We start from the raw sequence: 19,950 nt of genomic DNA on the forward strand, positions 1-19,950 counted from the left end.
ACCTCTCAGCCTCCTACACTCCAGGAAAGAAAACCTTGAGTAACACACACAATATTTCTCGGAGAACTTAGCAGGTCAGGCAGCATCTATGGAGGGGAATAAACAGTCGACATTTCAGGCGGAGACTCTTCATCAATCCCGACCTGTCCAATCTCTCCCCGTAACCCAGGCCCTCAAGCCCCGTCAATACTCTCGTGCAGGTGTAAGGCTTCAAACCAAAATGTTGACAGCTCTTTTCCTCCCACAGATACTGCCTGATCTGCCGAGTTCTTCCAGATTGTTTGTTGCTTCAGATTCCAGCTTGAGCAGACTCTCGCATCAGCATTCTTATAAATTTTCCTTTCTGTGCCCTCTCTATCTTAATCACATCCCTCTATAGCAGGGTGTGTAGATTTGCACACAATAATTTACTTACAGGTACAGCACGGAACGAGCGTGTCCGGCCCAACGAGCCCCACTGCCCAGCAACCCACACATTTAACCCTGACCTAATCACAGGAGAATTTACAAAGAACAATTAACCTTCTAACCAGTACATCTTTGGACTGTGGGAGGAAACCGGAGCACCCGGAGGAAACCCATGTGGTCACGGGGAGAACGTACAAACTCCTTACAGACGATACTAGAACTGAACTGTGAAGTCCCACACCTTGAGCTGCAATAGAACACACTGACGGCTGCTCCACCATGGCTTCCCAAGAGCCCCTGGAGTGCTCTTGAACCACCACAGCAATCAATCACAACACTCAAAACCATTTGCCTTTAATTGTGGTGCTGCCTTTGAACAATTCACAGTTGACAAAGTGGTTGCTATTGTTGAGCAAGGCACACAAGATGGTGGAGAACCTTCTGACAATACTGTGAGAATTGTGTTCAGTCCTGGTCAGGAAGAATGCGGAAGCTTTTGAGAGGGTACAGAGGAGGTTTACCAGGATGCTGCCTGGATTGGAGAGCCTGTCTTCTGAGGATAGGCTGAGCAAGCTCGGACTCCTCCGTTTGGCGTGAAGGAGGATGCGAGGTGACTAGATAGAAATGTGCAAGATGACAAGAGGCAAGTAAAGAGTGGACAACATTTTCTCCCCAGGGTGACAATACCCAATATGAAAGGGCATCCTTTTAAGGTGAGTGCAGCAAAGTTTAGGGGCGATGTCAGAGTTAAGTTTTATTTTTGTACACTGAGACTGGTGGGTGTGTGGAACACCCTGTCAGGGGTGGTGGTAGAGGCAAATACATCAGGGGCATTTGAGAGACTCTTAGATAGGCACATGGATGAAAGAAAAATTGAGTTATGGGTTGTGTTTGAGGGAAGGGTTAGATTGACCTTGGAGTAGGTTTAGACCATAAGAAACAGGAGTAGAGTTAGGCCATTCAGCCCATTGAGTCTCCTCCACCAGTCTATCATGGTTGATTTACTATCTCTCTCAAACCCATTCTCTTGTCTTCTCCCCTTAATCTTTGACACCCTACGCTTTAAATATACCCAATAACTTGGCCTCCACAGCCGTCGAGGAAATGAATTCCACAGGTTCACCACTCTCTGGCTAAAGAGATTCACCTCTGTTCTAAAGGTCATTCTGCTATTCTGAGGTTGCGTCCTCTGGTCCTACACTCTCCGACTATAGAAGACATCCTCTCCACATCCACTCCATCTAGGTCTTTCAATATTTGAGAGGTTTCAATTTGATCCCCTCTCATTCTTCTAAACTCCAGAGCCATCAAATGTTCCTCTTATGTTAACCCTTTCATCTTTGGGTTAATTCTCATGAACCTCCTCCCCAATGCCAGCACTCCTTTTCTTAGATAAAGGGCCCAAAGCTGCTCACAATACTCCAATTACAGTCTGGCAGATTCCTTATAAAACCTCAGCATTACATCCTTGCTTTTATATTCTAGTCCACTTGAAATAAATGCTAACATTGCATTCGCCTTCCTTACTGTTGATTCAACCTGGAAATGAACCTTGGGGGAATCCTGCACGAGGACTGCCAAGTCCTGCACCTCTAACTTTTGAATGTTCTCCCTTTTTAGTAATTAGTCCACACCTTTAGTCCTTCTACCAAAGTGCATGACCTTACACTTCCTTACATTGTATTCCATCTGCCACACCTTTGTCCATTCTCCTCATCTGTCTGTCCTTTTACAGACTCCCTACTTCCTCAACACTACCTGCTCCTCTGCTGCTTTTTACACGTCAGTACAGTATTGTGGGCCGAAAGGCCTGTGCTGTTCTATGTTCTAACGCAGCAGGTCCGGCAGCAACTCTTGGGACTGGCTGTCCACTCTACTCGTGCTTCTCATAACCGTATCGCAGTATGTCACCATGACTAACTAATTCCGAATACCCTAACCTCCCTCTTCCCACCATCAGCTCGCCAGGCCATGCTCGACCCAGAACCGCACTATGCACTCAGCGCCTGTCCGGTACGGCCTCCGCGCCTGGGCGCGTCTCCTCACCTGCTGTTTGAGGACCTCGATCTGCGTCAGCTGCTCGTTGCGCCTGGTGTTGATGCAAGGGTCTCCGGTGCCAGTGAACATGGGTGCGGCTGACTGCAGCGATAGCACCTCCTCCAAAGCCTGCGGAGAGGAGAGCTTCCATCACTAGAGAGGCCACGTGTATCAAAACGATTACCGGACAAGGTGTAGTTGAGGGGATTCGTAAAGGGGCTGGCCCATGCAGGCCGGCTCTCGATCAGGGCTGCTCTCCAGTGTTCGCACAAAGTGTGGAGTGGATTTGCCCTCATCTGTGACCCACCCTGAGAGAGGTGAGGAACTGCTGCATGCTTGTTCTTGCAGAAACGTGGCTACAGGACAACATTCTATGCACCATCAATTTACATGCCATGACACTCAGGGACTAAATATGTTTTAAAAGAGATACAGTGCGGAACAGGCCCTTGTGGCCCAACGAGCTACCCAGCTACCCACCCATTTAACCCTGGCCTAATCACAGGACAATTTACAAGGACCAATTAACCTATTAACTGGTACTTCTTAGGACAGTGGGAGGAAACTGGAGCACCTGGAGAAAACCCACAGGCTCACGGGGAGAACGTACAAACTCCTTACCGACAGCAGTGGGAATTGCACACTATAGTATTTGTGCTGTGTGACTGTGTGCTATTGTACCTACAGTATTTGTGCTGTGTGTGACTGTGTGCTATTGTACCTACAGTATTTGTGCTGTGTGTGACTGTGTGTGCTATTGTATCTACAGTATTTGTGCTGTGTGACTGTGTGTACTATTGTACCTCCAGTATTTGTGCTGTGTGACTGTGTGTACTATTGTACCTCCAGTATTTGTGCTGTGTGACTGTGTGCTATTGTACCTCCAGTATTTGTGCTGTGTGACTGTGTGTACTATTGTACCTCCAGTATTTGTGCTGTGTGACTGTGTGCTATTGTACCTCCAGTATTTGTGCTGTGTGACTGTGTGTACTATTGTACCTCCAGTATTTGTGCTGTGTGACTGTGTGCTATTGTACCTCCAGTATTTGTGCTGTGTGTGACTGTGTGCTATTGTACCTACAGTATTTGTGCTGTGTGACTGTGTGTACTATTGTACCTCCAGTATTTGTGCTGTGTGACTGTGTGCTATTGTACCTCCAGTATTTGTGCTGTGTGACTGTGTGTACTATTGTACCTCCAGTATTTGTGCTGTGTGACTGTGTGCTATTGTACCTCCAGTATTTGTGCTGTGTGACTGTGTGCTATTGTACCTCCAGTATTTGTGCCGTGTGTGACTATGTGTACTATTGTACCTCCAGTATTTGTGCTGTGTGACTGTGTGCTATTGTATCTACAGTATTTGTGCTGTGTGACTGTATGCTATTGTACCTACAGTATTTGTGCTGTGTGTGACTGTGTGTGCTATTGTACCTCCAGTATTTGTGCTGTGTGTGACTGTGTGTGCTATTGTACCTACAGTATTTGTGCTATGTGACTGTGTGCTATTGTATCTACAGTATTTGTGCTGTGTGACTGTGTACTATTGTACCTACAGTATTTGTGCTGTGTGACTGTGCTATTGTACCTACAGTATTTGTGCTGTGTGACTGAGTAATATTGTACCTACAGTATTTGTGCTGTGTGTGACTGTGTGTGCTATTGTACCTCCAGTATTTGTGCTGTGTGTGACTGTGTGTGCTATTGTACCTCCAGTATTTGTGCTGTGTGACTGTGTGTGCTATTGTACCTCCAGTATTTGTGCTGTGTGTGACTGTGTGTGCTATTGTACCTCCAGTATTTGTGCTGTGTGTGACTGTGTGTGCTATTGTACCTACAGTATTTGTGCTGTGTGTGACTGTGTGTGCTATTGTACCTACAGTATTTGTGCTGTGTGTGACTGTGTATATACTGTGTTTACACCCTGGCTTCAAAGCAGGGGTTCCTAACTTTTTTATGCCACGGGCCCCTGTCATTAAGCAAGGGGTTCCTGGACCCCAGGTTGGGAACCCTGGTCTAGAGGAATGCTGTTTCGTTTACCCATATGCCTGTACGGTTGAATGACAATTAAACTTGACCTTGAACTGGTGCAGATGGCCAGCACAGCCATGATGGGCGGAAGGGTCTGATTGGTGTTCTGACTGTTCTCAGCATCGCAGGCATACCTCATTGGCGCTGGAATTTGCAGCAATAGCTGTCCCCAGCACACCCGTGGGAGTCCCTCCATGTAGATAGAGATGCCTTCTCCCCAGCTTGGGTGAGATGGGGAGGGAAGAGAGATCAGAGGCAAAGGGGGTCCCGAGACAGGGAAGGACGGACAGGGTCCTGAAATAGGCAGGGGCAAAGGGGGAGCCCTTGACTCAGAGAGGGGCTGAGGAGTGGAGGGGGCTCAAGGAAGCCCCAAGATGAGAAGAAGCACAGGAGGCCCGAGATGGGGAGATGTGGAGGAGAGACACAGTTCAGGACACCCTGTTGTAAAGCCAAGGTCACCTACCTTGTTGAGACGCTGGATCTCCTTCTCCTGACACTCTCGCTGCTTGGTCAGGGGTATCAGCTGATCCCTCAGACACTGGTTCTCCTGCTTCAGTGTTTTAATCTCCGCCAAAAATTTCTCCTTTTCAGTCTGAGGAGGTAAGATGGAGAGGTGGTGAATGAGGTGATACATTTTCTGTGTGCACAAGGTCCTGCCCCTGACCCTTCACAGTGTCCCAAGAGTGGGAGGGGATTAAAGGGATTAGTTTAATTTGTCACATCAAGACATAAACAGGAAATGAGCCGTTTGCATCAAATCAAATCAGCGAGGATTCTCCTAGGGCAGCCCACAAGTGTTACCACGCTTCCAGTGCCAACATAGCGTGCCCACAACTTACTGAAGCTAACCTACTTAGCTTTGGCCTTTGGGAAGAAACCAGAGCACCCAAAGGAAACCCAACGGTCACTGGGAAAACATGCAAACCCCTTACAGACAATGATCAGATTTGAAACCTGGGTGGCTGGCACTGTGAAGAGCTACGCTTCTGTCTTGCCCACTTTCTCAGAAGCCTTATGGAGATTTAGCACATCATCAAACGCTCTCGACTGGTGTGGCAGCACCATCCAGTGCCAGCTGTAGGATCGGGGGTTCAATTCCCACTGCTGTCTGTGAGGAGTTTGTACACTCTCCCAGTGACCGTGTGGCTTTCCTCTGGGTGATCCGGTTTCCTCCCACAGTCCAAGGACGTACAGGTTAGGGTTAGTTAGTGTTCTAGAGGCAATGTTAGTCATCGTCTGTTCCTATCAGTTACTGACACCAAGTCCAGTACAATTAAGGCATAATAGCAATTTACATCAACAGAGTATGGCCATAATGAGATCATACCTCAGTAAATGACAACATATTTAGATATCAAAATTTTAAAGCCATATTTACTTAGAACAAAGAACATAGACCAGTACAACACATGAACAGGCCCTTCAGCCCACAATGCTGTGCTGAACCGGTTAAATTAGAAATCAAATGGCTAACTATACTAATCCCCTTTGCCTACAAAATGTCCACATCCTTCCATTTCCTTACATTCACGCACCTATCTAAACATCTCTTAAAAGTGCCCATCTACCTCTACCATCATCCCGAGCAACACATTTCAGCACCCACCACTCTATGTTAAAAAGCTTTCTCCTCACACCTCCCTCAAAATCACCCCTCTCACTTTAAATGCATGCCCTCTGGTATTAGACATTTTGACCCTGGGGAAAAGATATTGCTTGTCTACTCTCTCTATGCTTTTCTTAATCATATTGAATATATACAGTTAATCAGGTACTTGGAAGGAGAGGGGAAGATTTCAAGACACAAACAACGTACTTCACTGTATGTTTCGATGCACTTGTGACAAATAAAGCTAATCTTATCTTATAACCTTATGGCAGTCCCAACACATGGAAACACAAGAGGCTGCTGATAGACAATAGACAATAGGTGCAGGAGTAGGCCATTCAGCCCTTCGAGCCAGCACCGCCATTCACTGTGATCATGACTGATCATCCACAATCAGTACCCCGTTCCTGCCTTCTCCCCATATCTCTTGACTCCGCTATCTTTAAGAGCTCTATCTAACTCTTTCTTGAAAGCATCCAGAGAATTGGCCTCCACTGCCTTCTGAGGCAGAGCATTCCACAGATCCACAGCTCTCTGGGTGAAAAAGTTTTTTCTCAACTCCATTCTGAATGGCCTACCCCTTATTCTTAAACTGTGGCCTCTGGTTCTGGACTCCCCCAACATCGGGAACATGTTTCCTACCTCTAGCGCGTCCAATCCCTTAATAATCTTATATGTTTCAATCAGATCCCCTCTCATCCTTCTAAATTCCAGTGTATACAAGCCCAGCCGCTCCAATCTTTCAACATATGACGGTCCCGCCATCCCGGGAATCAACCTCGTGAACCTACGCTGCTCTCCCTCAATACTGAACATGAGAGAGGTGGGCACAGCCCGATCCATCACAAGCACACCCTCCCCACCATACGGACTATATCCTTTTCTCACAGCTCCCCTTGGGAAAGGGGTACAGAAACATGATATCCCACACAACTGGGTTCAGGAATGACTAATTCACTTCAACTATTCAGTTGAACACTTTGAGAAACTTCTATAGATATGTGGTGGAGAGTATGTTGACTGGATACATCACAGCCCGGTAGGGAAATACCAATACCCTTGAATGGAAAATCCTACAAGTCGTCGTGGATACAGGCCAGTCCATCACGAGTAAAGACGTCACCACTGAGCACACCAACTGAAATGGTGCCGTAGGAAAGCAGCATCCATCACCAGGGACCCCACCACCCAGGTCATGGCTCTTGACTCACTGCTGCCATCAGGAAGTGGTGAAGGAGTCTCAGGACTCACAGCAACAGGTTCAGGATGCAGAAGCAAAGGGCACAACTTCATTTAACTTCACTTGCCCCGAAACTTTCCTTTTCGTCACTGCTGAGGAGAGTGTGAGCGGCCTAATGCCGAGTGGCTCACCGTGGCAGGCGAGTTGGCCTCTGTGCTTAGTGTCTCTCTCTTTCATTGAGGGAGGAGGACGGTACTGTGGTTCTGTGTTACAGATTGGACTATTCTGTTTCTGGACTGTGCACTTTTTCAGACTCATGGTTTTTATATTCTGGGTTTTTCACCTGTTCCTCTTCCATTTTGTTGTGTGGGAGAGGAGGATTGGGGGGAGGTCTATGTTCTTGCTGTTTTTTTGTGAGGAAGGGGAATTGGGGGTCAACATTCTTGTGTGTTGTGTGGGAGAGGGGGATTGGGGGGGTCAATGTTCCTGTGTTTTGGGTGGGTGAGGGGGTTTGCGGGGGTCAATATTCCTGTGTTTTGTGTGGAAGGGGGATTGGGGAGGGCTTGTGCAAGGGGAGGGGACTTGGGGCTCAGTGTTGTGCGGGGTGAGGGGGTCTGTGTGCTGATGATTGGGATGCCGTTCTTTTGTGTGCTGGGGGGAGGTGGTGGTTTGACATTTCTCTCCATGTGACCCATGTTCTTCCTTTATTCCGTGGCTTTCTGGAAAAGATGAATCTCAGAGTTGTATATGGATACATACTCTAACAATAAATGAACCATTGAACTTGCCCCATCACTGAACTTCATATCCTGTTCTGAATATTTATTGTTGATTTACTAATTATTATTCTTTCTTCTTTTTGTATTTGCACAGCTTGTTGTCTTCTGCACTCTGGTCGAATACCTAAGTTGGTGTTGTCTCTCACTGATTCTGTTATGATTACACTCAGACCTCCCCCCCCCCCCCCCCCCCCCCATAGCACTGATTTGTTACAATGCAGTTATTCAATTCTTTACTGAAATCTTCAAAATTGACAAAAAATCATTCTAAACAGTTAGAACTTCTCAAGAGGACTGCTATTCCAGTGAACATTCAATCAGCCAATGAGAGCGCTTTACATCCAGCCTGAGCCACTCACAGCCAATCAGGTACTAGTTCACGCTCTGCCTCCCCCGTGTGTGTGAATGTTCTTGCTCCCTTGCTAACTTATTCCATTTTTTTCCCACCCACAATGTCTGGAAAACTGCCTGCAACCTGCAGCAAGGGTAACGCATCGAAGATGTTTAGTGAGACTGCATGCGATACGGCGCCTGGAAGCTGGTGAGAATCAGGTTGACATTGGTGCCTCTTTGAAATCTGCAGTGTAAATTGATAATGACCCTGACTGGAGCGAAGCAATCAGAGGTGATCTCAATGTGACCTCCTGTTACTGAGAGCGGCTTCGTGAGGGGAAACAAGAACAGGCGTCAAATCTCGTTTCCTACTCGAAGAAGCCAAAGTTCGAGGAGGATCCACAGTTGGTCCCTCCGTAAAGACGTGACCTCCACTCGGTTCCCTCCTCTCAGACGTAACCTCCACCCGGATCCCTCCGTAGAGACATGACCTCCGCCCAGTTCCCTCCTCTGGGACGTAACCTCCGCCCGGTTCCCTCCTCTCGGACGTAACCTCCGCCCGGTTCCCTCCTCTCGGACGTAACCTCCGCCCGGTTCCCTCCTCTCGGACGTAACCTCCGCCCGGTTCCCTCCGTGGCTGCTGCCATGTGTTGCTGCTCTGCGGATGTATGGGTCCGGTCTGTTTCTGTGTTTGCTACTCCATGAAATACTGTGTGTATATAAAATAATATCATGCGCCTCCAGTTTGATTTTTTTTAAAAATCGGGCACGCATGTCCATTTATGTAATGTTATAATGACCTGGCATGGCGCTGATTTCCCTGTGTAAGCACTCCACCCCCAAAGAACTCATTCTCAGCGTTAAGCGGTGGATTATTCTACAGGTTTACTGTGAGTGCCCACAAGAAAATGAATCTCAGGGTTGCCTACAGTGACATCATGCACTTTGATAATACATTTCCTTTGAACTTTTGAACTGACTTGCTCAACCCTAACCTGACGTCAGCAAAGGAGCACTCTGATTGTGGGATTTTTTGCGGTGTAGTCTTTCTCTTCACCGTCTGAGCAGCCCATGGAGATGCGTGTCCCGCGTGGCGTCTGTACCTGTGATGCTGCTGCAACTTTGTTGCTGATCCTGTACCTCACCATACCCATGCACACGGCAATAAACCCACCCCGACCACGATACCAACTCAATCGGCCGACAAAGAGTCGCGTGTGATCTTCACGATGCAAAACGCAGAGGCTGAGGAGTCCAGAGGGAGGGAGGGTAAGGGGGGGGGGTGAAAAGATTAGAGGGTTAGAGGGCTTTGGGTTGGGGAGAAGACTAGAGGGTGTGGAGATGTTGAAGAGACCAGAGGGTGAGTGGGGGATGGGGGGGGTGGGAGACCCAAGTGGGGGGGGGGGGGGGGGAATATGCCGTGACCATACCTCTCCATTGTCGAGCTTGGATTTAGCCAACAGCAGCTTCCTGTCGAAGTCCCGTTGCCTTTCGTCACAGGCACTCTCCCTCTCGGTCAGGTCCCTCTGCGCCGAGGCCAGCCGCTGCCTCAGGTTCACGATCTGTGGCAAGACCAGAGTCAAGCTGGACAGCCCCATAACACCACCCCGCGCCGCGCTCTCAAAATGACACCTCCACCCGGCCAACAGAACTTAACCGATGTTCAGTTTAGAGCAGTGGGAAGTGGTTCACTCGGAAGGCAGAATACAGGGTTAACGGCAGATTCTTAACAGTGTGGAGAAACAGAGGGAACTTGGGGGTTCATGCCCATGGATCCCTTATAGTTGCCACACGTTGATAGGGTTGTTAAGGAAGTGTATGGTGTTTGGCATTCATTAGTCAGGGATTGAGTTCAAGAGGCGTGAGGTAATGTTACAGCTCCATAAACCCTGGTTAGACCACACTTGGAGTGTTGTGTTCAGTTCTGGTCACCTCATTATAGGAAGGATGTGGAAGCTTTTAAGAGGATGCAGAGGAGATTCACCAGGATGCTGCCTGGATTAGAGAGGGTGCAGAGGAGATTCACCAGGATGCTGCCTGGATTAGAGAGGGTGCAGAGGAGATTCACCAGGATGCTGCCTGGATTAGAGAGGGTGCAGAGGAGATTTGCCAGGATGCTGCCTGGATTAGAGAGGGTGCAGAGGAGATTCACCAGGATGCTGCCTGGATTAGAGAGGGTGCAGAGGAGATTGACCAGGATGCTGCCTGGATTAGAGAGGGTGCAGAGGAGATTGACCAGGATGCTGCCTGGATTAGAGAGGGTACAGAGGAGATTGACCAGGATGCTGCCTGGATTAGAGAGGGTGCAGAGGAGATTGACCAGGATGCTGCCTGGATTAGAGAGGGTGCAGAGGAGATTGACCAGGATGCTGCCTGGATTAGAGAGGGTGCAGAGGAGATTCACCAGGATGCTGCCTGGATTAGAGAGGGTGCAGAGGAGATTCACCAGGATGCTGCCTGGATTAGAGAGGGTGCAGAGGAGATTCACCTGGATGCTGCCTGGATTAGAGAGGGTGCAGAGGGGATTCACCAGGATGCTGCCTGGATTAGAGAGGGTGCAGAGGAGATTTACCAGGATGCTGCCTGGATTAGCAAGGGTGCAGTGGAGATTTACCAGGATGCTGCCTGGATTAGAGAGCATGTCTTCTGAGGAGAGGTTGAGTGAGGTTGGGCTTTTCTCTTTGGAGAGAAGGTGAATGAGAGGTGACTTGATAGATGTGTACGAGATGATAGGAAGCTTAGATCAAGTGGACAGCCAGAGACTTTTTCCCAGGTTGGCAATGGCTGATACAAGGGGGCATTATTTTAAGGTGATTGGAGGAAAGTATAGGGGGATGTCAGAGGTAGGTTTTTACACAGAGAGTGGTGGGTGAGTGGACCACCCTGCCGGGCTGGTGGCAGAGGCAGATACATTAGGGATGTTTAAGAGACGCTTAGCTAGGCAGATGGATGATAGAGAAATGGAGGGTTAGATTGATCTTGGAGTAGGTTAAAGGGTGGGCGCAACAATGAGGACTGAATGGCCTGTACTGTGCTGTCATCTCCTTGCTCTATGTCCTATCATCACCTTGTTTGGTGATGTGCTCATTCTTCCAAGTGTCTCCAGTTTCACAGAACAATACAGGATCCTTAAGGTTGTCATAGCCAGGGGAGGTAGTGGGGATAAATTCCCACTATATGTTAAATGCTTCCAATCCTGTGCATCTCAAATAGCCTCTGACAACCAAGTCCAGCTCCTGGCCTTCACGTGTGGCTGAGCTACTAAGCCCAGCAGAACCATTTCTACTGACAGGAGAAGGGGCAAAAGTGGGTTAGTGGTGCCTTAAAACCAGTCATTTTGGGCAGATCGGGCTAGTCAGCCATGGTTGGCAGCTCACCTCGGAGAAGGAAACCTCTGATCTCAAACCTCTGCTGCTTTGTGGCTACACCCACTCATGCTTCCGGAGTGGGAAAAATCCGGAGCTGGCAGCCTTACATTGAGTTCGACGCTAAGTGGCATTCCTGCTGTTAGAGTGACTTTCAGGTTTAGGTCATTTACATTTAGCAAATGTTCTTGGCTACTAGTCTTCTGCTCCTTGAAAATGTATTGTGGATTTAATCTGGAACAAGACACTCCTAAAAAAGCTGTGAATCCCAGTCCAGACGATGCTGGCGTCAGAATCAGAAGGTGTGAAGTTTGTATCAAAAGAAAGCACTGTATATACTTTTCAACATCTCACTGCTATGGGCAGAAGTTCCCACTTGCTTCAAAAAGGCAACAATTGGACCAGTGCCTAATAAGAATAACGTGAGTTACCTTAATGACTATCGCCCGGTAGCACTCACATCTACAGTTATGAAATGCCTTGAGAGGTTGGTCATGACTAGACTGAACTCCTGCCTCAGCAAGGACCTGGACCCATTGCAATTTGCCTATCGCCATATTAGGTCAATGGCAGACACAATCTCAATGGCTCTTCACACGGCTTTAGACCACCTAGACAACACAAACACCTACGTCAGGATGCTGTTCGACTATAGCTCAGCAATTAATACCATCATTCCCACAATCCTGATTGAGAAGTTGCAGAACCTGGGCATCTGTACCTCCCTCTGCAACTGGATCCTCGACTTCCTAACCGGAAGACCACAGTCTGTGCGGATTGGTGATAACATATCCTCTTCGCTGATGATCGACACTGGTGCACCTCAGGGGTGTGTGCTTAGCCCACTGCTCTACTCTTTATATACCCATGACTGTGTGGCTAGGCATAGCTCAAATACCATCTACAAATTTGCTGACGATACAACCATTGTTGGTAGAATCTCAGGTGATGCCGAGAGGGCATACAGGAGTGAGATATGCCAACTAGTGGAGTGGTGCCACAGCAACAACCTGGCACTCAACGTCAGTAAGACAAAAGAGTTGATTGTGGACTTCAGGAAGGGTAAGACGAAGGAACACATACCAATCCTCATAGAGGGATCAGAAGTGGAGTGAGTAAGCAACTTCAAGTTCGTGGGTGTCAAGATCTCTGAGGATCTAACCTGGTCCCAACATATTGATGTAGTTATAAAGAAGGCAAGACAGAGGCTATACTTTATTAGGAGTTTGAAGAGATTTGGCATGTCAACAAATACACTCAAGAACTTCTATAGTTGTACCGTGGAGAGCATTCTGACAGGCTGCATCACTGTCTGTATGGAGGGGCTACTGCACAGGACTGAAAGAAGCTGCAGAAGGTTTTAAATCTAGTCAGCTCCATCTTGGGAACTAGCTTACAAAGTACCCAGGACATCTTCAGGGAGCGGTGTCTCAGAAAGGCAGTGTCCATTATTAAAGACCTCCAGCACCCAGGGCATGCCCTTTTCTCACTGTTACCATCAGGTAAGAGATACAGAAGCCTGAAGGCACACACTCAGCGATTCAGGAACAGTTTCTTCCCCTCTGCCATCCTATTCCTAAATGGACATTGAATCTTTGGACACTACCTCACTTTTTTAATATACAGTATTTCTGTTTTTGCACATTAAAAAAAATCTATTCAATATACAGAATTGATTTACTTGTTTATTTATTATGTTTTATTGTATTTATTATTATTTTTTTTTCTCTCTCCGCTAGATTATGTATTGCATTGAACTGCTGCTGCTAAGTTAACAAAATTCACGTCATATGCCTGTGATAATAAACCTGATTCTGATTCCTTTGTGCTTAGCACATAAATATCGAGCCACCGAAAGAGTCTCCGTATGATGCCTGCTGTGTCTTGCTTTGTTGAATAAAGAAGCTGCTTTGTATCTACCAGTAATTTTCTCGAGCGATTTCATTCACACAACACCTGCGATCTCACTGGTGGCAAACTATATCAGTCTCTGTCGTCCCTTTGGCTTCATCGGCAGTGAGGAGAGGGGAGCTCTCCATATCCTACTGTCCAGACAGGTAGACAGTTGGGAGCAACATCCATGGCCGAGCCTGATCAACGGACAGCCTCAGAGAACATTACAGCACAGTACAGGGCCTTCATTGTGCCGACATTTTAACCATCTCTAAGATCAATCTGACCCTTCCCTCCCACATCACCCTCCATCTTTCTAGCATCCATGTGCTCAATCTCCTGACCAGTAAAGGCCAACACATCATTCGGCATCTTAACCACCCTATCAGCCTGACGGGAGTGTGGGAGAAGACGAAGGGATGTAACCGAGTGGCTGGTGTTTGGCACGAGAGCATAAGAAATAGGAGCAGGAGTCGGCCATCTGGTCCATCGAGCCTGCTCCGCCATTCAATAAGATCATAGCTGATCTGACCATGGACTCATCTCCACAGCATGGGTTCTGCAGGCTACAGGGTCTGTCCTCCCCACACCAGGCTGTTTCTCAGCTCACCCCACACCATCATTTGGCCCACATGCCCACCCACTGGCTTGAGTTTACCTTCTGTTCATACAGATGTTTCATTCCCCGGAACTGCAGATCCCACTGCTTATTCACGTCCAACAGCTGGAGACAGAAAACACAACATTATCACAGCTCGCAAAACTTGCCCGTTTGCATCGCTGTAAAGATAGGCCACGTATGGTAGCCATTCACCTTCCACTCTTAACCCATGACCTCCAGTTGTAATCTCAACCAACCTCAGTGGAAAAAACCTGATTGCATTTACTCTATCTGTACCCCTCACAATTTTACAATACCTCGATTGCAAAAGGCAATCCCTCAGCCTCCTAGGGGAGGAAATGAAGTCCTAACTCAAGCGCTCCAATCCTGGTGATATATTTGTGAAATTTTTCTGTACCCTCTCCACCTTAATGACACCCTTCCTATAGCTGGGCAACCAGAATCACACATGGTACTTTATGGGCCATTCTCCTCTCTTATCAGATTCCTCCTTCTTCAACATTTTCCACCTATCACCTCCCAGCTTCTTACTTCACCCCCCCCCCACCTGTCTTGACCTATTGCCTTCTTGCTTGTTGTCAGTTCCCTCCCCCACCTTCTTATTCTGGCAACTCCCTCCTTCCTGTCCAAACTTGATAAAGGGCTTCTGCCCAAAATGTCGACTGTTCATTCCTCTCCATAGGTGCTGCCTGATGGGCTGAGTTCCTCCAGCATTTTGTGTGTGTTACAGTTCTCCAAGTTGAGTCTCACCAACGTCTTGCCCAGTTGAAGGCTATGCCTCAGTTACTGTACTCTTCGCCTTGACCAATGAAGTAATGGGTGGGTGGGTGGAATAAAGGGAGCACGTTCACCCCCTTCCATGCCATGGGTAAATCTCCATTTCCCAGCACTTGCCTCTTTCCTTTGTACTTCCAACGCTGCCACTTTCTTCTCCAAGATCTCCATTGAATTTCTGTCAGGTGGCCGCTCTCCCGCTTTGGCATTCTGGGGGGGAAAGCACAACCTGGTTAGATTTACATAGAACATATATCATGGAACAGAACAGGCCCTTTGGCCCACAATGCTGTACTGACCTTTTAATCTTCTCCATGATCACTCAAACCCTTCCCTCCCACACTGCCCTTCGTTTTTCCTTCATCCCTGTTCAAAGTACATATATCTCACTATATGCAACCTTGAGATTCATTTTCTTGCAGCCGTTCATAGCAAATACAAAAAACTCAATAGAATCAATGAAAAGCCACACACAAGACGGACAAACATCTCAAAAGACAGCAAACTGCAAACAGAAAAAGAAAAAAATCTGCAATAGTAAATAAATAAGCAATAAATATCAAGAACACGAGATGAAAAGCCCTTGAAAGTGAGTCCATGGGTTGTGGGAACAGTTCAGTGATGAGGTGAGTTGAGTTACACCCTCTAGTTCTACGTGCCTGTCTAAGAGGCTCTCAAAAGTCCCTAATGTACTTGTTTGATTACATCGGGTTGATTGCTGTTGACATCACCTCCGCCCCTTCCCTTTTGTCCATGGTCTTCTGCCTTCTCCTATCAGATTCCCCGTTCTCCAGTCCTTTATCTCTTTCACCTATCAACTTCCCAGCTCTTTACTTCACCCTTCCCTCACCTACCACCTTGTATTTCTTCCTCCCCTGCTCCCGCATTCTCATCTTTTTTTCCAGCCCTGAAAACACTGTACGTTTACTCTCTTCCACAGATGTTGCCTGACCCGCTGAGTTCCTCCAGCATTCTCTGTGTGTGTTGCTAAGTGCGGCCTCACCTGTGCCCTGCAGAGCTGCAGCATAACCTCCCTGCTCTTAAATACAACCCCTCTAGCAATGAAGGCCTTCGTGATAGACTGCTGCTCCTGCAAACGAGCCTCGTGTGATTCACGCACAAGCACTCCCAAGTCTCTCTGAACCACAGCATGCTCTCGTCTTCACCGATGCAGAAACATTAGTGTTGGAAATGGCTAAAGGTTGCCGTTCCCAGGAATCTACATTTCATTGCCTGGCTTAGCTGAAAATAATGCTTGTTTGCTAAGCAAATTCTGTAGGTGCATTGTGTGGAGGAATCGTCCCGAGACTGTAAACAGAACAATCGGGCTCGGGAGAATTAGTTCTGCCTGACAGGATGCCAGCATCTGGCGGCTTCCATGAACACTGTTCACAATGTCAGATCACTGTCTGTGCACATGAGACAGCATCGGTGAACAACCTCCCCCTGCAGGCTGGATTGGGAATGGATACATCAGCAAGCTTCTCCGGCAGAAAGAGGCAAACAGACAAACACAAGGGATTCTGCAGATGCTGGAAACCCAGAGTAACACACAAAATGCCGGAGGAACTCAATGTCTACGGAAATGAATAAACAGCCGACATTTTTGGCCGAGACCCTTCATCTTATACATTTCCCTCTGGAGCCAAATTTTGTATTCAAAAGTTGTTCATTAGCAGCGCATTTCTCACGTGCACATCAGATCAGACAGTGAAATGTGTCACTTAGGGGAACATGGGAGTGCCGCCATGCTCCCCACACCAACGTAGCGTGCCCACAACTTACTAACCCTAACCCAATCATCTATGGAATGTGAGAGGGAACCGGGACACCCAGCAGCATTTAAGAGTCATTTAGGTAGGCATGTTAACTGCAGAGAATGGAGGGATACGAATATTGCGTGGGTAGATGGGAGTAGATTAATTAGATGTTACTATCTTGATTAGTCTTACACAACATCGTAGGCTGAAAGGCCTGTTCTTGTGCCGTGCTGTTGTGCGGTTCAAGAACATGGCTCATTCCCACCTTCCCAGGGGGAGTAAATGTGGGTCTCACTGGCAACATAGGGATCCTATCAGCAAAAACTAAACCACATACACAGACAGAGAAAATGCTGAAGGAACTCTGCAAGTCATTCTTCTGACTTCCAGTGAGATTAGTCCTAGGCGACTCAGTCTCTCCTCATAGATAATCCCATAGCATTCAGGACATAAGACCATAAGACATAGGAGCAGCATTAGGCCAAATGGCCCAGCGAGTCTGCTCTGCCATTCAATCGTGGCTGATCCTTTTATTTCTCCTCCTCAAACCCAGTCTTCAAGAAGCGATGAGTCAAAAACAAGGCGTTCATCATTAAGGACCTCCTCACTGGAGTCATGCCCTCTCTTATACTACCATGAGGAAGGAGGTACAGGACCTTGAAGGTGTGAGACTGTTCGTCTTGTCTCCAGTGGGGGTTATAACAGTGATCTCCACTGTAGCTCATTTTGTAGCTCCGCATTTCTAGGACTGCTGCTGCTGATGCATGTATCAGGTTATCGGTCACAGATATGTTGGAGGTCACAATTGTGAGTTGTGCTTCATTGGCTGCTTCAAATAAGCTGTCTGTTGGAATTTATCACTTTCTGGGGAGCTGAGTTCATTGACTGGCAGTCGCCAGTTTAGCTGTGACTCTCTGTCTGATTGCAGCAGCCAGTGTCGATGTGCCCCGAGGTGAGGATCGGACTTACATCTCCTGCGATACTATTATCTTTGTGCCATCTGTGATTTGTGGAGGTGTGATTTGAACTCGCGTTTCCTGATCCGATCGGTTCTGCGATGATGTTGCTGTGGTGCATCACGATGGTATGTCTTCCAATGCAAGATGCGATAGCAATCCTCTGTCGACAGTGTTTGATCGCTGGGTCACCAGTTGTTTCTCTGTGAATGTGAACGGCGGTCCTTGTGGTTGTCAGAGTCCCACATGTGCTTGGAAGCCAAGATAAAACCACAGGGACATCGGTCAGCAGACTAACTGAGCTGCAGAAGAGTGGGAAGACCGAAGATTCATATTGGCTGCTAAGGAAGTACAGAGGAATGTCCATAGCCGAAGCCCTGAAAACTGCCAAACGACAGTTAACAGCTCTGGCTACCAGACTACAGAGGTACACTAAGGACACAGAGGTCAAGCAGATAAATGCACTCTTCTTCAAAGAACCAGGAAAAGCATTCACACAATTCCAAAACCACAACACGCCAGTACCTGAACCAACCAAAACAGCAACTGAGGAGTACGGGAAGAGTATTTGGGAGAGAGAAGCATCACAAAACACCAGTGCCCAATGGCTGAAAGACCTACAAGCAAGCCTCCGGGATCTCTGAGGAAGAGCCAGACACCATCACAGCAGGAAATGTCCAGCAACAGGCAGCAAGTATAAAGAACTGGACATCACCAGGGTCAAGCAACACATACAAAATGCTGGTGGAACGCAGCAGGCCAGGCAGCATCTATAGGGAGAAGTACAGTCGACGTTTCGGGCCAAGACCCTTCGTCAGGACCAGGGTCAGACACGATCCACACCCACTGGCTGGAAAAACTAACGGTATTACATACACAGCTGGCAGCTACTTGAAGCAGGCTCACAGAGTGACTGGCTAGCTCAAGGAAGGACAGTCCTCATAATGAAAGATTCTCACAAAGGAGCAACACCATCAAACTACCAGCCTATAACCTGCCTGTCATATCGTGGAAGCTCCTATCAGGCATCATAGCCACCAAGCTGAAGGAACATGTCTGTAAATCCCTGAGTCCGCTCAGAGAGGAATTGGTAATGGAACCAGAGATTACAAGCACCAATTACTGATAGACAAAGCAGTCACGCGAGACTCCAAGACCAGGCAAACCAACGTAAGCACAGCCTGGATCGTCGACAGAAAGCACACCACTCAATGCCTCACACATGGATCCTGGAATGTCTGTCTCCATACAAGGTCAACAAGACACTAGGGACCTTCATCAAGAAATCGATGGACCGTTGGAGGACAATGCTAGAAGCTAACTCAAAGCCGATAGCACAAGTAAACTCATGAAGGCTGATGCAGTCGAGGCACCTGAAAGCCTCATACCACATGTACAGGCCAGCTACAAATACCTGGGGATCCTGCAGATGCATTGGAGCCACAATGAGGACACAAGGAAGGCTGTAACATCCAAGTACCTCCAAAGAGTGAGACAACTTGTAAAAACCAGATCAGAGCCATCAACACATTCACCCTATCAGTCATCAGATACCTGGCTGCAAAAGGGTGCCGGCCAAGGAAAGAATTGGTAGCCACCGACGTCAAGACCCAGAAACTACAAACAATACATGGAGGATTCCGTCCAAAGTCTAACGTCAAGTGACTGTACACCCACCGGAATAAAGGAAGACCGGCTTGGAAGTGTCAAGGCCACAGTCCTAGAAGAAATACGAAATATCCATGAGTACATCAGGAAGATGGCCCCTAAGGACAGCCTGCTAGGAGAATGCCTCAGACACCAGGCAGGGGATATGGAAATGGAAGTGGGTGAAGCAGAGCCAGAGGACCAGAGGCCATAGCAGGACAAGCCACTGTACGGGATGTATCATCACCAGGTTCAGGAGCTTGAAGACTCGTACGGCCAGATTTGGGAACAGCTTCTTTCCAACTGTGATAAGACTGCTGAACGGATCCTGACCCGGATCTGGGCCGTACCTTCCAAATATCCGGACCTGACTTGCACTACCGTACTTTCCCTTTTCTATTTTTTATTTATGATTTATAATTTAAATTTTTTATTATATTTACTATCGATTTGTACTCCAGGGAGTACAAAGCGCAGAATCAAATATCGCTGTGATGATCGTACACTCTAGTACCAATTGATTAGCGACGATAAAGCAGTAAAGTAATAAAGTAAACAC

The 19,950-nt window shown here is 47.6% G+C and overlaps 1 protein-coding gene across 4 annotated transcripts in view; it reads right to left on the reverse strand.

The window, feature by feature from the left end:
* tnip1 (TNFAIP3 interacting protein 1) overlaps positions 1 to 19,950 on the reverse strand; it is a 108,188-nt gene that overhangs the window by 16,182 nt on the left and 72,056 nt on the right. For all 4 annotated transcript variants that reach the window (XM_073067111.1, XM_073067113.1, XM_073067114.1 and 1 more), the window contains exons 9-13: positions 15,149 to 15,238; positions 14,291 to 14,356; positions 9,805 to 9,936; positions 4,937 to 5,065; positions 2,455 to 2,574 (exon numbers count right to left, since the gene is read on the reverse strand). In XM_073067111.1, coding sequence (XP_072923212.1) covers positions 2,455 to 2,574; positions 4,937 to 5,065; positions 9,805 to 9,936; positions 14,291 to 14,356; positions 15,149 to 15,238 — 537 coding nt within the window. The remainder of the gene's footprint in view (positions 1 to 2,454; positions 2,575 to 4,936; positions 5,066 to 9,804; positions 9,937 to 14,290; positions 14,357 to 15,148; positions 15,239 to 19,950) is intronic.

The sequence above is a fragment of the Hemitrygon akajei genome, chromosome 15 (assembly GCF_048418815.1).
Source record: "Hemitrygon akajei chromosome 15, sHemAka1.3, whole genome shotgun sequence".
In the NCBI taxonomy this organism is placed as follows: Eukaryota; Metazoa; Chordata; class Chondrichthyes; order Myliobatiformes; family Dasyatidae; genus Hemitrygon; species Hemitrygon akajei.